Source organism: Telopea speciosissima, chromosome 4 (assembly GCF_018873765.1).
Source record: "Telopea speciosissima isolate NSW1024214 ecotype Mountain lineage chromosome 4, Tspe_v1, whole genome shotgun sequence".
NCBI classification, from domain to species: Eukaryota; Viridiplantae; Streptophyta; class Magnoliopsida; order Proteales; family Proteaceae; genus Telopea; species Telopea speciosissima.
Window position 1 is genome coordinate 64,291,317 of NC_057919.1, and position 12,510 is coordinate 64,303,826.

General features: G+C 37.8%; 1 protein-coding gene across 1 annotated transcript; it reads left to right on the plus strand.

The window, feature by feature from the left end:
• Positions 1-6,855: 6,855 nt before the first annotated feature.
• On the plus strand, positions 6,856-11,020 carry LOC122659915 (probable indole-3-pyruvate monooxygenase YUCCA10). The gene is made up of 4 exons (XM_043855079.1): positions 6,856-7,526; positions 8,922-9,155; positions 9,261-9,383; positions 10,797-11,020. The coding sequence occupies exons 1-4, from the start codon at positions 6,915-6,917 to the stop codon at positions 10,959-10,961; spliced, it is 1,134 nt and encodes a 377-aa protein (XP_043711014.1). The 5' UTR covers positions 6,856-6,914; the 3' UTR covers positions 10,962-11,020.
• Positions 11,021-12,510: the final 1,490 nt, after the last annotated feature.

Below are 12,510 nucleotides of genomic sequence, written 5' to 3' on the forward strand. Positions count from 1 at the left end.
CCACACTTAATTCATGCGGTGTCCTCAATGCATGCATAACGAAAGAATAAGGACAAGGGAGGAGATGAAGGGGCTTACAGGATATAATCAACAAAGAGAATCATGAAGAGTCATGAGCTCTACAAAAGTGCTAGGAAGAACGAAATCTCAATCCATGGCAGGTAAATGGAGAAATAGCTTGAGACCAGGAAAACACTCGACCATGAATTTTAGTAAAGCGAGAAATAATATGAAAGTTAAGAACAATGAGAAATATTCAATAGAAAAATCTATCCTCATGGGACAGTGGAAAATGAAGGCATTAAAACTCGGGCCATAAATTCGTCCCTCCTCTCCCGTTTGCGATGTAGAACACCTATCATTCTTTGAAAAACCAATCAAAAACGGATCAGAATAAGCATAAAAGGATTATGAATAACCTCATCTAAATAATCATCAAAAATTGGAGGTTTACTCAAATCAATCCTGGCAATACAACTATCCGCTCTTTGCATAACTTGGTTTGCCAAATAAGGATCATGGAAATATGCTTGAAAGGCATTATGACTAACATTGTCCTCCTCAATAAAATCGTCAAACCTAGGAGGTTTGGACAAATCAACATGTGAGACAATGAAATCCTCAAAATGACAATTATCTAAGTTTTCCAAAGAGAGAGGGGAGATCGAATTTCCTGGCTTTCTATGTTATCATGAAAATCGATTCTAAATCAATAAATTCACTAGGCTCACTAAAATCGAAATTTCAGGCAAAAGGTGAACTTCCTCGGGTAGCTCATCAAACCTTGCTTCACTAATATCTTTAGGAGACTCAATCTCAACAAATAAATTGTCATGAAAAGCATCTTGTTGGGAGTGACTCTCATTAACCTCAAGCGGGGTGGTGGACTTTCAATATCATTAAGCGGGGATGGGGAGGTTGGTGACTAGGTAATGTACCCGTTTCCTCCTCTTGCACCATGGTTATCGGTTGAGAGAGTTGCTTCTCCATGGTATTTTGGCTTGTTGTGAGAAGGTCTATGTATTTCTCAAGCTCATTCGGCCTCCTCACCCATGTTTTGAAACTCAAGGGGTTGATGATATGGTTTAAGGAGAGGTGGCCCATTGAGATTTAATGGAGGGTTGGGCATTGGAGGACCAAACTGACCATGATATTGAAAATTGGGTGGTCGACTTGATTATTCCATTGATCCCACAAAAATCGGGATGATCACTCCACCCCGATTGTAAGTGCCAAAAGAATTGTATTGAAATTGAGGACTCACATTCTCATCACCATAGCTACCCCCATAAAGATTAGGGCATCCTTCCATAACATGGATTGTCGGGGAAGTGACCAATCAAAATTTCCGAAAGCCCATAGTTGGGTTGGGGAGCAAAATTGTATTGGGGTGGTGCAAAATTATTCTCTATCTCACTACTTTTGGCTTCCCTAACTTTGTTTAAACATTTCCTCCAAAATCATGGTTGCCTTAGCATAGGTCCATCTTTCCCCCAAAGTCTTATATGGAAGTGTATCTCCCATTATTCTAAATTAACCACCTATCCCAAATTTCATCCAATTCGGAGTTGGGGAGCCTAAGATATCTCAAGTTGAAGTTGGACTGTCCATAGCCTTCCAAATGGAATCTTTCGGGTACGATAAAGTAACTTTTGATAATTGCATTAAGGCCCCTAAAATCCGAACTTCCGCTTCACTTTGTCCCCATCCATTGTCAATAATTATAAATAAACCCCTACGGACCATTTTCACGCGTCGTTCACGGAAGCGACCATAACTTCTTCGTTTCAACTCGGAATTAAGTGCCGTTTGAACCATTGCGGTGACTCGATGGGCTATGCATCCATTTACACTTCTAAAAAGCTTAAAAACATCTCCTTAGCATCATCTCCTTCATTTTCACAAGAATTCACCTAAACCCTGAAAAGCACAAGAAAGCACCGAGTAACTCGTCCAATGTGGTAAAATGTATAATTTATGCCCTAAAATTTCACACATAAATGTGCTCATCAGTCTGCATGCCCCTATGTTGTCCCCTCATGGCCACCCCTGCGACCCCTTGCCGACCTGCCTTCATGCTGTCCCCTCGCGGCCATGCTCGCGCCAGCCTGCTTGTTGTGTTGTGCACGTCCATGCCTGCATGCTTTGCCGTGCTGCACATGCCTGCGAGTACCAGGCCAAGCCGCGCGCCCATGGCTGTCTGCCTCGCTTTTGCCCATGGGGCTGTTAAGGCATTTCATCAAACACCTTTGACGGTTCGTATTTAAAACCCCCTCATTTGGAAGCTTTAGAAGAGGAGGAAAATCTTGAAAAAAAAATCGTGGATTGGAGCCCCTCATCCCCACCTTTGATGCAACTTACAACACTGTCGTACCCTTCTCTCATATTTTTTTTTTGAAATTTCTCAAGTACCCTTGGTTCACAAACTTTGCCATTTGGAACAATTATTCTTGGAGTGGCTTTTGGTGGATTTCGATAGTGAGTTCCGACTATCCAGGGTGCACAGTGAGCTAAGACACTCTCACACTACATGGGTAATTTTCAAAAATTTTAAAGTTATTTTACTATTTATTTTGAATTTTCTTAGCAAAAACATTGAAAAATTATACATGTCCACCACTGTGTTTTGTGTTCAGTGATGTTCTTGGGGTCTAAATGTTTTTATTTCAAACACTTTTACCTCTGTGATCATTTTAGCAATTTGTGAAATCTGAAGCTACAGAGCATGATTTGAGTTCTGCCTTCCTACTAAGGTTAAAGTTCATTTTTGACTTAGTATATCCATGTTTTGTTTGAACCAATTTGGCCTCAAAGCCCGTATTTGGTAATTTTCCCTTTTTACCTTTGTTTTGGCACTTAAAAAATTATAAAAAATGCTATAAATTTCAGAAAATTCTCTCAAAATATAGAACAAAGATATCATTTCTAAATTTAATTCAAAAAAACCAAAAAATTATATAAATAAATATGCATTTGCTGCTTTTATGGTTTACAATCATGTTGTATGATAAAATCCACTTTTTATTAGTCATTCCATGGTTAAATCATGTTTTGACGGTTTTGATGTATTTGTTTAATATATTTTCTATTTTTTCCATAATTAGGACTAATATGCATCATTAAATTATTATGACATGCCCATGATGAATTTCGTCTATCTAAGTGTTTTCATGTAACATATCCGCATGTGGAGACATCATTCATATTTTTGTCTATTTTTAAAATAATTTTTTGCTATTTTCTAAAATTGCATTCCATTTTTACCATTCATGCATATTTCCGCTAGAAAATTAGAGGAAATTGTTTTTTGATATTTTTTTAATCCAAGGAAAATTACTGGATGTATGTGGTGCTTTACATGACCTAGGTACGCCACTTCCCCTCAATAAGTGATGGCAGCATGTATGATGTTTTTACATTTCTCCTTTTTAAGGGCATATTGGTAATTCGATAAATAAAATCCAAAAAATACAGTAAAATTACAAAAAATCATGAAAATTGTTTTTGATGCATTCCATCCTGTTTCAAATAATTTTGGAAAATTCACATATGCATACATGCCCATCCAAGCTCTCCATGCATAAAACTGTATTTCTCTACCCTACAGGGGTATTTTAGTAATTTTGCTAGATTTAGGGAAAATATGGGTTCTAACCCCTAAATGATGCATCTTCTGGAAATACAATATTTTTGAGCATGTGGGGGTGTTTTTAAGTCTTTTTGGGTAGAAAAAAAGACATTTCTAGCCGTACTTACCACTCAAGGGTATTTTGGTCATTTGGCTACTGTTTTATTGTTGCACTTCATGAAATGTTTTCCATTAATCTTTAACAGCATATTAGGTCTAAATTTTGGTATTAAAACTATTTACCATGCATTTAAGGCATCTTAGGGTTTTTCCTATTGTTTTTGGCTTCAGGAACATCTTGTTAATTACATGCAAAATTTTTTTTTTTGTTGGATTTTCACATTTCTTGCATTCCTTATATGTTTTTTATACTATTAAAACATATTTTGTGATCTCTTTGCATCAAAACACAGTTTTATGCATCTATTTCTTAGTTTCATCTCAAATTAGATGTTGCTATTTTCCTTATTATACCAAATCTAGATTAGGTGTTTAATCATATTTTTCATGTTGACCCCAAGGTGTTAACCATGGAGTTAGGATTTTGAATTTAGGAAAATGCATTAAAATAAATCAATTAAGATCTATAATGTATTTAATCACCTAACTTAGAGTTAGTAATTAGGTTTAAGCCATTAATTCTGATGAGCCTAATTAGGTACATAAATCTTAACCACGATACATTAAATCTTTCAAAAATTAGTTCAATTAGGTGCATAAAATGTATAAACAACAAGTGTCTAGGAAGACCAACTGTTGGCCTGGTCAGGTGGTTGTTGGGTGCCTAACACCTTCCTAGCCCGTAACCTGACACTTACCTAGAGATCAGGAGTAGAGAAGCTATTGAGTCTTGGAGTTAATTTAACATCCCTTCTACGAAAAAAAGACACTATTTATGGGTCTTAGACCCCAAATGTAGGTGATGACTTCTTGTCATATAAAAAATTCTCTTCTGCCCACACGAGTTTAGGTTAATTTTTCCCCCAATTCTTGGTACCTACAATCACCAAATCGCCGCCATTTCATCAAATAGAAAAAGCATCATATCGTGCTATGTTGATCATCATATATTGGTATCAAATCATTTGGGAACGACACCGATTTTACTAATATTTTATTATTTTTAATCTTTATCGGTATCGGCCAAGACCGATACATAAAACCATTGTGCCAAAATGGATTTAAAATAAAAAATGAATTTTGAATAAAAAATAAATAAGAAAAAGAAGATGAGAAAGGGAGTTAAATAAAAAAAAAATTAAATAAAGAAATGATTCTTGATAAAAAGAGAGAGAGAGAGATTTGACATATTTGGGTACATTTGGATTCAAGTCTTGTGAAAGATGACCCTACACCCATCTCCCAATTAGTCAAATGCCACCTCTAAACAAACACACAAGCATGGGGAATTCATGTACTTGTCTTGGGCTCAAATGTGGTTGGTGGAGCTGATTTATTTGGTTTTGAAATTTAATATGTGACTAATTCAAACCATGACCTCTTTCCAACAGTCAAAATAACCACATTATTCATCTACATAGAAATATTTAAAGTACATAGTATTTATTTAAGTAAATTCTAACATTGAGTTTTCAGAGGTAAAATGTCTGTATTCATTGAAAAATAAAATAGTAGAATATGTATATCAAATATTTTTCAAAATTTATGATACTAAATGAGAAAGGGATGCCCTAATAAGTTTGTTAGGATTGGGCCATATATCTATCACGTGGCAGGTCAAACGCCCAATTTATATGACAAGAAACCTCAAGGTCCCCTTCCTACATGATTAGTTTTAGCCTAAATAGAGTTCTTTGAGTGGCAAAGTAAAGCTTTGAAAATCTAGGGACTACAATAGGATTTATGAACATACTTGGAGATGGATGAAAAATTCAAGAATGCAAAGACATATATGATTGGGTATTTAATTGAACTTGAGTATGAAATTTGACCTGTGACGAATCTGTAAGGTATACAAAATCAATAATCCGGATGAAGTTATCAAGAAGGACCATTCCAATGATTTTTTTCCAAAAAGCATAAAAGTTTTAAGGCATTTTGATCAGCCAACATGTAAGCATATGGAGTACATGATCTTCTTGTGAATACAAGTCTCTTAATTGATCCTGCAAACTGTTCATTCGATGTGTCATACGAAATATTGTAAAATGAACCCGGTAACCATACTTAATTGGAAAAAAATGGAACCCTCTTGCGTAATTTCAACTTATTCAACAATTTTGGAAATAAGGTTGAAATTTTCATGTTAACTACCTTCCTAAAGTAACATGGTACATATAACATGGAAACTTGTTTATAATTAGGTGAGATCAATATAGTGCAGCCCACATAGCAAGTTGTTGGTACTCATACTTTATGAGCAAGTATGAGTAGGTGGGTATATATATATATATATATATACCCACCTACTCATGTCAAGTTTTAATAAAAAATTAATAGTTGAAAATACAAGAGAAAAGAATCCATTATTTGGTGAGCCTTAAACTTTATTTCATTGTCATTAATAATTTTTTTTAATAGAAATGATCAATGACATTATTACTTTTTTTTTTTTGGATAAATTACACGTCACCCCCTGGTTTTTAAACGAAACTCAGGTCACCTCCTATTTTAGACCTCAATATGACAAATTAGTTCTTACCGTTAGTTTTATGCTATTAAGTGATGATCGATGTCAGCCAGTTAAATAAATTTAAATCCCTAAACTACCCTTGACCAATGTTGATGATGAAGGAAGGTTAGTATTGTAAATTTAATTCTAATGTTTTAGTACAAGGGTAAAATAGTATTTTTACACTAATAACTAACTTAACAGACTAACACCATTACTGTAGAGAGGGTGATTTGAGTTTTTTCAAAAATCAGGGGATGATCTGAGTTTCGTTTAAAAACTAGGGGGTGATGTGTAATTTACCCTTTTTTTTTTTTTTTTTTTTTTTAATGTTCGATGAGAATTAGGGAAATGCAGTCCACACATGACAACATCTTAACTAATTTACGTTGTCATAATTCATTAATTGAATAATCCATGTTGAGTATCACACTAGTGGGTTAGATGATATGCTCCTATCCTATGCATGTTTCATGCCAACATGTAATCCTATACTAGAAAATCTGACCTAAAAGAATATCTAAAGTGATAGAATTGACAATAACACTAGCTTTGCCTATAAATCTACAATGTGGGTTTTGAAGTAAGTGTAATTGAGACAAGGAGAGAGGTAAGAGAGTTAAGAGAGTTAGAGAGTTAGAGAGTGATCAAAAAATGAAGGAAACAGTAGCAATAGTAGTAGGAGCTGGGCCTGCTGGTATATCAACTTCTGCTTGTTTAAACCTCCAATCAATCCCTCACATTCTTCTTGAAAGAGAAGATTGTTATTGTCCCATATGGAAGAAGAAAGCTTATGATCGTCTCCATCTTCACTTACCAAAGCAATATTGTGAGCTCCCTCACATGTCTTTCCCTGAATCTTACCCAAAATTTGTACCTAGAAAGCAATTTGTCCAATACTTGGATGAATATGTGAGTAACTTTAAGGTGAATCCGGCATGTAATCGAATCATCGAGTTGGCGACATACGATGAAGTTGAGAAGAAATGGTGTGTCAAGGTTAGGCACACCAAAACTGATGAGATAGAGGATTTTAGAGCTAAATTTCTTATAGTGGCTACTGGCGAAAACAGCGAACCGTTCATTCCGGAGATGAAAGGCCTTGAGAGCTTCAAAGGGGAGATTTTGCATTCTACTCAATATAAATCTGGGAGTAAGTATAACAACAAGAATGTTTTGGTTGTTGGATGTGGTGACTCTGGGATGGAAATTGCTTGTGATCTAGCAAACTTTGGTGCCAAGACTTCTGTCGTCATTCGTAGTCCGGTAAGACAATTTATGGCTGTGTTTGGTGTGTATTTTTAGAATAGATTTTAGATCTAGAACGCATTTTGAAACTTTACTCTTCTCTATTTTCTCACTTTAGAATACGTTCTACACCTAGAATATATTCCGTGAATGCATACCAAATCCATCCTTGGACTCTCAAGATGAGAGAGTTCCCAAACTTACTCACCATTAGGCATACTTGATTATACTTGGCTGTGAGTTCTTATGAAAAGGACCTTACACCCATCTCATAATTAATCAAAAGGAAAAATATTGTCACAATGTCACTCTGCAGAGTTATGGGTATGCACTTTATCATTCCACCTGTGGACCCCACACACTATCTTCTTATAAATACACCTTCACTATTAAATTAATGATTAGGTTTTCCATCCCCTTTTGGTCGGAAACTACACTCTGGCACCGTAACAAACTCTCTACCTGAAATAAAAGTCGCCTCCTGACAAAAGCACATGCTAGGGGGATTTTCGTAGTCATGGTTTGGGTAGGAATCGATGGAATCAGTCAATTCGAATCAGAATCGACTAACCTTGGTTTCGATTATGTTTCATTTTTTAACCCCTCTTTTGACGTGGCAATGGATGCACTTGGCTCTCTATATATATTTTTCTTTTTAATTCTTCTATTTTAAAAAAAAAAATCAATTAAACTTGCTTCTTAATTTTTATTGTAACAATTGCAAATCTTTTGAATAAAAAAAACTTTAATAAATTATAAGGGAGAAAGTTCTCTCTCTCCTCTCCATATGAAAAGATACCTCTAATTCTCTTGTTTTTAGGATGAGAGAGATAGACACATGGGAGTGATGACGTAGGCCACACTCCAAAACTACTTCCCAAATCATAAATATGTGAAAATCTTTATTATATTTTGGGAAAAAGAATTATGTTCGGGAGTGTGGCCTACGCCAGCACTACCATGAGTCTATCTTTCTCCTCCCTATATGAAAAGGCAGTTCTGCCCCCTTGTTTCAAGGAGGAGAGAGATAGACACATCGGAGTACTGGCGTAGGCCACACGAATTTTTATCCTCTGTTGTTCCGCTTGTTTGCTGCTCGAACAGCACAGTGTTGTCCCCTTACATAGGGTGTGAAATGACGACTTAACCTCCCTCGGCCAATGTGTTCAGGCAAGGAGGTTAAGTCGTCATTTCACCCCTATGTGAGGGGACAATAGGTGTTGTTTGGGCAACGAACAGCAGAGGATAACGATCCAGGCCACACTCCTTGATAGAAAACTGCTTCCTTTATGTTTTTTATTCTATTTTCTAGGGTTTTGGGCATTTCAGCTGTAAAAGAGGGTTAATTAAAGACTGACTGGTTTTGCTTTTCTTGATTCGGATTCGGATTTGGATTAAATCCGGGTGGTGCAGCTTCACGTTCTGACCCGATGGATGGTACAATTCACGTTGTTTCTGTGGAAGTATCTTCCCCTTCACTGGGTGGATTCATTGATCGTCGTGCTCAGCATGTTGTGGTTCGGTGATATGAGCAAGTACGGCATAACAAGGCCCAATGAAGGTCCTTACTATATGAAGGACAAATATGGAAAGTACCCAAACATCGATGCTGGTGCCATTAAGAAGATTAAGGCTGGCGAGATTCAGGTACACTTCTACCCAGCTTATCCTTATACCGATTTCCAAACAGTATTGATTCAAAAGAAATTGGCCAATTCAAAACCAAGATTTATTCAATCTTTGATGGACCAGGTTTTACCAGGTATAACTAGCATCAATGGTGACGAGGTGTCCTTCACAAATGGAAAGTCTTATCATTTTGATGTGATTCTGTTTGCCACTGGCTTTCGTAGAACAACTAAGAAGTGGCTCAAGGTAACAATTCCGTATCCATATCATTCCCTAATTCACTTAATAAACCGGCCCGATTACGGTTTGGTGTTCTTCCAACCCAATTGGTCAAACCAAACCTGACCTTTGTATATGAGCCAAGAACATATCAATTAGTTCAACTCAGGCCAGGCTAGGTTGGGCCATTGATGAGTTTTGAATGAAGCTGAGCCTGATCCTCGAATTAATATAGCTCAGATTTGAAATGGACCGTCCGAGTTGAACCATTGTATGGGCATAGGTCTATATGGTTTTATGCAAAAGCATTCAATATTGAGGATATTAATTCAATTAGTAAACTTTTTTTTTTTTTTGCACTATCCTATTCAAGGGCCCATAGGCCAACTACAAGCTAACGGGAAGGCTAAGACAAGCCCACAATCTACAACTAGGGGGGAGGGGGGAGGGGGGAGGGGTAGGAAGGTGCCTTTTTTTTTGGCACAATATGCAGTCCAGGAGAATCGATCCCTTGACCTCCTGGGGGGCATGCACCAACAGTTGTTTGCTTCAATTAGTAAACTGGCCCATACGGTTTGGTGTTCTTCCAACCCAATTGGTCGAACCAAATCTGACATTGGTATTTGCTTGATTTTGTTGAAAATTCGATTGGTCACACCATTTATATGAGCCAAGAACGTGAAGTTCAAGTTAGACGGATCATTATCATCTCCTATTCCCAGCCCGGTACAGCTAGTGGTCCAGTTCCTCTCAAAGGAAGGCGGAAATGACCACCTAACCCCCTGCCCAAACACACTGCCCGAGAGAGGTTAAGTGGTCATTTCTGCCTCCCTATGAGAGGAACAGGACCACTGCACCGGGCAGGGAACGGGACAAGAAAAATTCCAACTCAGACCATGCTAGGTTGGGCCATTGATGAAATTTGAATGAACCTGAACCCAAGGGCCAAGGCCCAACTTTGTTTTTTTTTTTATAGGCAATATAGAGTTGGGATCAGGTTCTCGTACGAAAACGCCTCACAGGCGTACAGATGGAATCCACCATGTGGGTCCCACCTGGGGTGGATTCCATATGTATGCCTGTGAGGCATTCTCGAGAACCAGATCCCTTCTCCTTAATATAGCTCAGATTTGAAGTGGGTCGGTCCAAGTTGCCCCTCCCTTGTATAGACATAGGATTTATGATTTGAAGAAAGTTTTTCGTGGCCCTGTCTCTCCAACCACCACCCGATGATTGGACTCTTGGGTAGATGAGTTTCATCATTAACTCTTTCCCTTATTGAAAAAACGTAAAAAAAATACTCATCCTTAGTTCAATCCTAAGATCTGCGGTGACTTAAGATGTTCTCTCTTAACCGTGTGTGAAAGGAAATCGATCCTTACGATTTCATGCAAAATTATGCAATGTTGAGGATAGTATAATATTTTTGTAATTTTTCAGGGCGATGATTACCTTCTGGGAGATGATGGGATTGCAAAACAAAGTTTTCCTAACCATTGGAAGGGAAAGAAAGGTCTCTACTGTGCCGGATTGGGAAGGGCCGGTTTGCGAGGAGCTGGCATGGATGCCCAAAGCATAGCTAATGATATCAAGACACTCAAGTGAAGAGGCCACAGCCCAACACAGCCCCTTAGTTTAAGCCTATATAAGCTACTTTTAATGAACAAAACTTATGTTCTTAGGTTCTCAATCTATCTAGTTGCTTATGTGAAAGCATGGAGCAAATGCTGAAAGCCCATAACCTTCCCAAATGAGTTGTGTCTTCTATCGAAAGCTATTGTATTCTCTGTTTGTGCACATGGGCCTTTTGATAAATAAATAAATAAAAAAAAAAGTTAGAGCCCTTGATTTCTACATGGCCTATTTAGAAAGGGGTTGTCTGAATGACACTAATATCTACCACGTGGCAGTTTAGTTGGAACACAAATTTTATAGATATGTATTCTAAAATCTCTGGATCAGGATCGTCTCCAGGGAGTTCAACACCCAGGGTACTGCCGGGGGGGGTATTCAACGGTTGAGCTGTGCCGCACACATCTCGACACATGCCTAGGGATGTGTGCGGCACAACCCAACGGCTAGCAGCACCCTGAGCATGCTATGTTCCTGGAGACGAGCTAAATTCAAAGTCTCTTGCTCACATATCAAATTTAAGTTAAACAGATTCTATTAAGTGAAAAAATAAAACTTCAAAAAATTCAGGAGTTATGCCAATATAGTGGGTGTTTAATTGAATTAGACTCTAAAGTTTGATAGATCACTCATCTAGACCATATTCTCTGTAATCAATGTCCTAAATACCCATATCATCCTACATGAAAAATGAGGGCCATGCAGGAAGCCCTTCCTACTTGAGCAGCTAAAAAACTTTTTTTTCTTCAAATAAATATACTTGGCAGGATTGTTACGATACTCATTTCCCCCCCCCCTAAGGGAAAAGGATCCCTGCGACGCTAATGTGCAGATTCCATCCAACACCATCTTACATTCCATGCCATGGACCCTGCACTCTCTCTCCACATCAAATGCCCGTGTAAAAGAAATGTTTCTCAAAATGCTTTATTGGTGGGAAACTACACTCTACGCCGTGGAAACCTCTCCCGTTTTTGTAATAATTTCATCCTATCTTAGACGGTTGGAGATGCTTTTGATTAGGAACATAACATCCCAACCGTCCATCGAAGCGCTTCATTTGTGTTTTTCTTTATTATCTTGGGCTTTATGTTCCCAAAATGGGAGAAGAATCTATAGGCTGCCACGCCACCACCTCCCGCAATATATCTAAATTGCCCGCTATGAGGTGTCAAGAAAACCCAACTAGTTTGAGCCCGCCCGAACCTGCCCCGAGCCTGAATAGGGTCTGAGTGGGCCTGTGTTTAAGCCAGGTTCGGGCTGGGTTTAATGTTTTGCTGGCCCTAAGTCAAAGCCTCGGGCTGAGCCGGGCCTAGCCCTGCCCGACCCTGTTATGTGTATTTTTGTTTCTAATATTTTTCATGTATTAGTATTTATTCAGAATTCAGTTTTTTTGGTTTTGATTGCAGGTGTATGTTAAGTCTCTACACACAGATACATGGGATCAACACTATATAATGATTTTCTAAAGTTTCTAAATCCCTAATTCCAAAATCCTCGACCCATCTCTTATTCTCTTGTT

Coding starts and splice junctions, on each gene's coding strand:
- LOC122659915 (XM_043855079.1), top strand. CDS start 6,915: ATGAAGGAAACAGTAGCAATAGTAGTAGGAGCTGGGCCTGCTGGTATA. Junction 9,156..9,260: donor TTAAGGCTGGCGAGATTCAG/GTACACTTCTAC, acceptor TTGATGGACCAG/GTTTTACCAGGTATAACTAG. Junction 9,384..10,796: donor CAACTAAGAAGTGGCTCAAG/GTAACAATTCCG, acceptor GTAATTTTTCAG/GGCGATGATTACCTTCTGGG.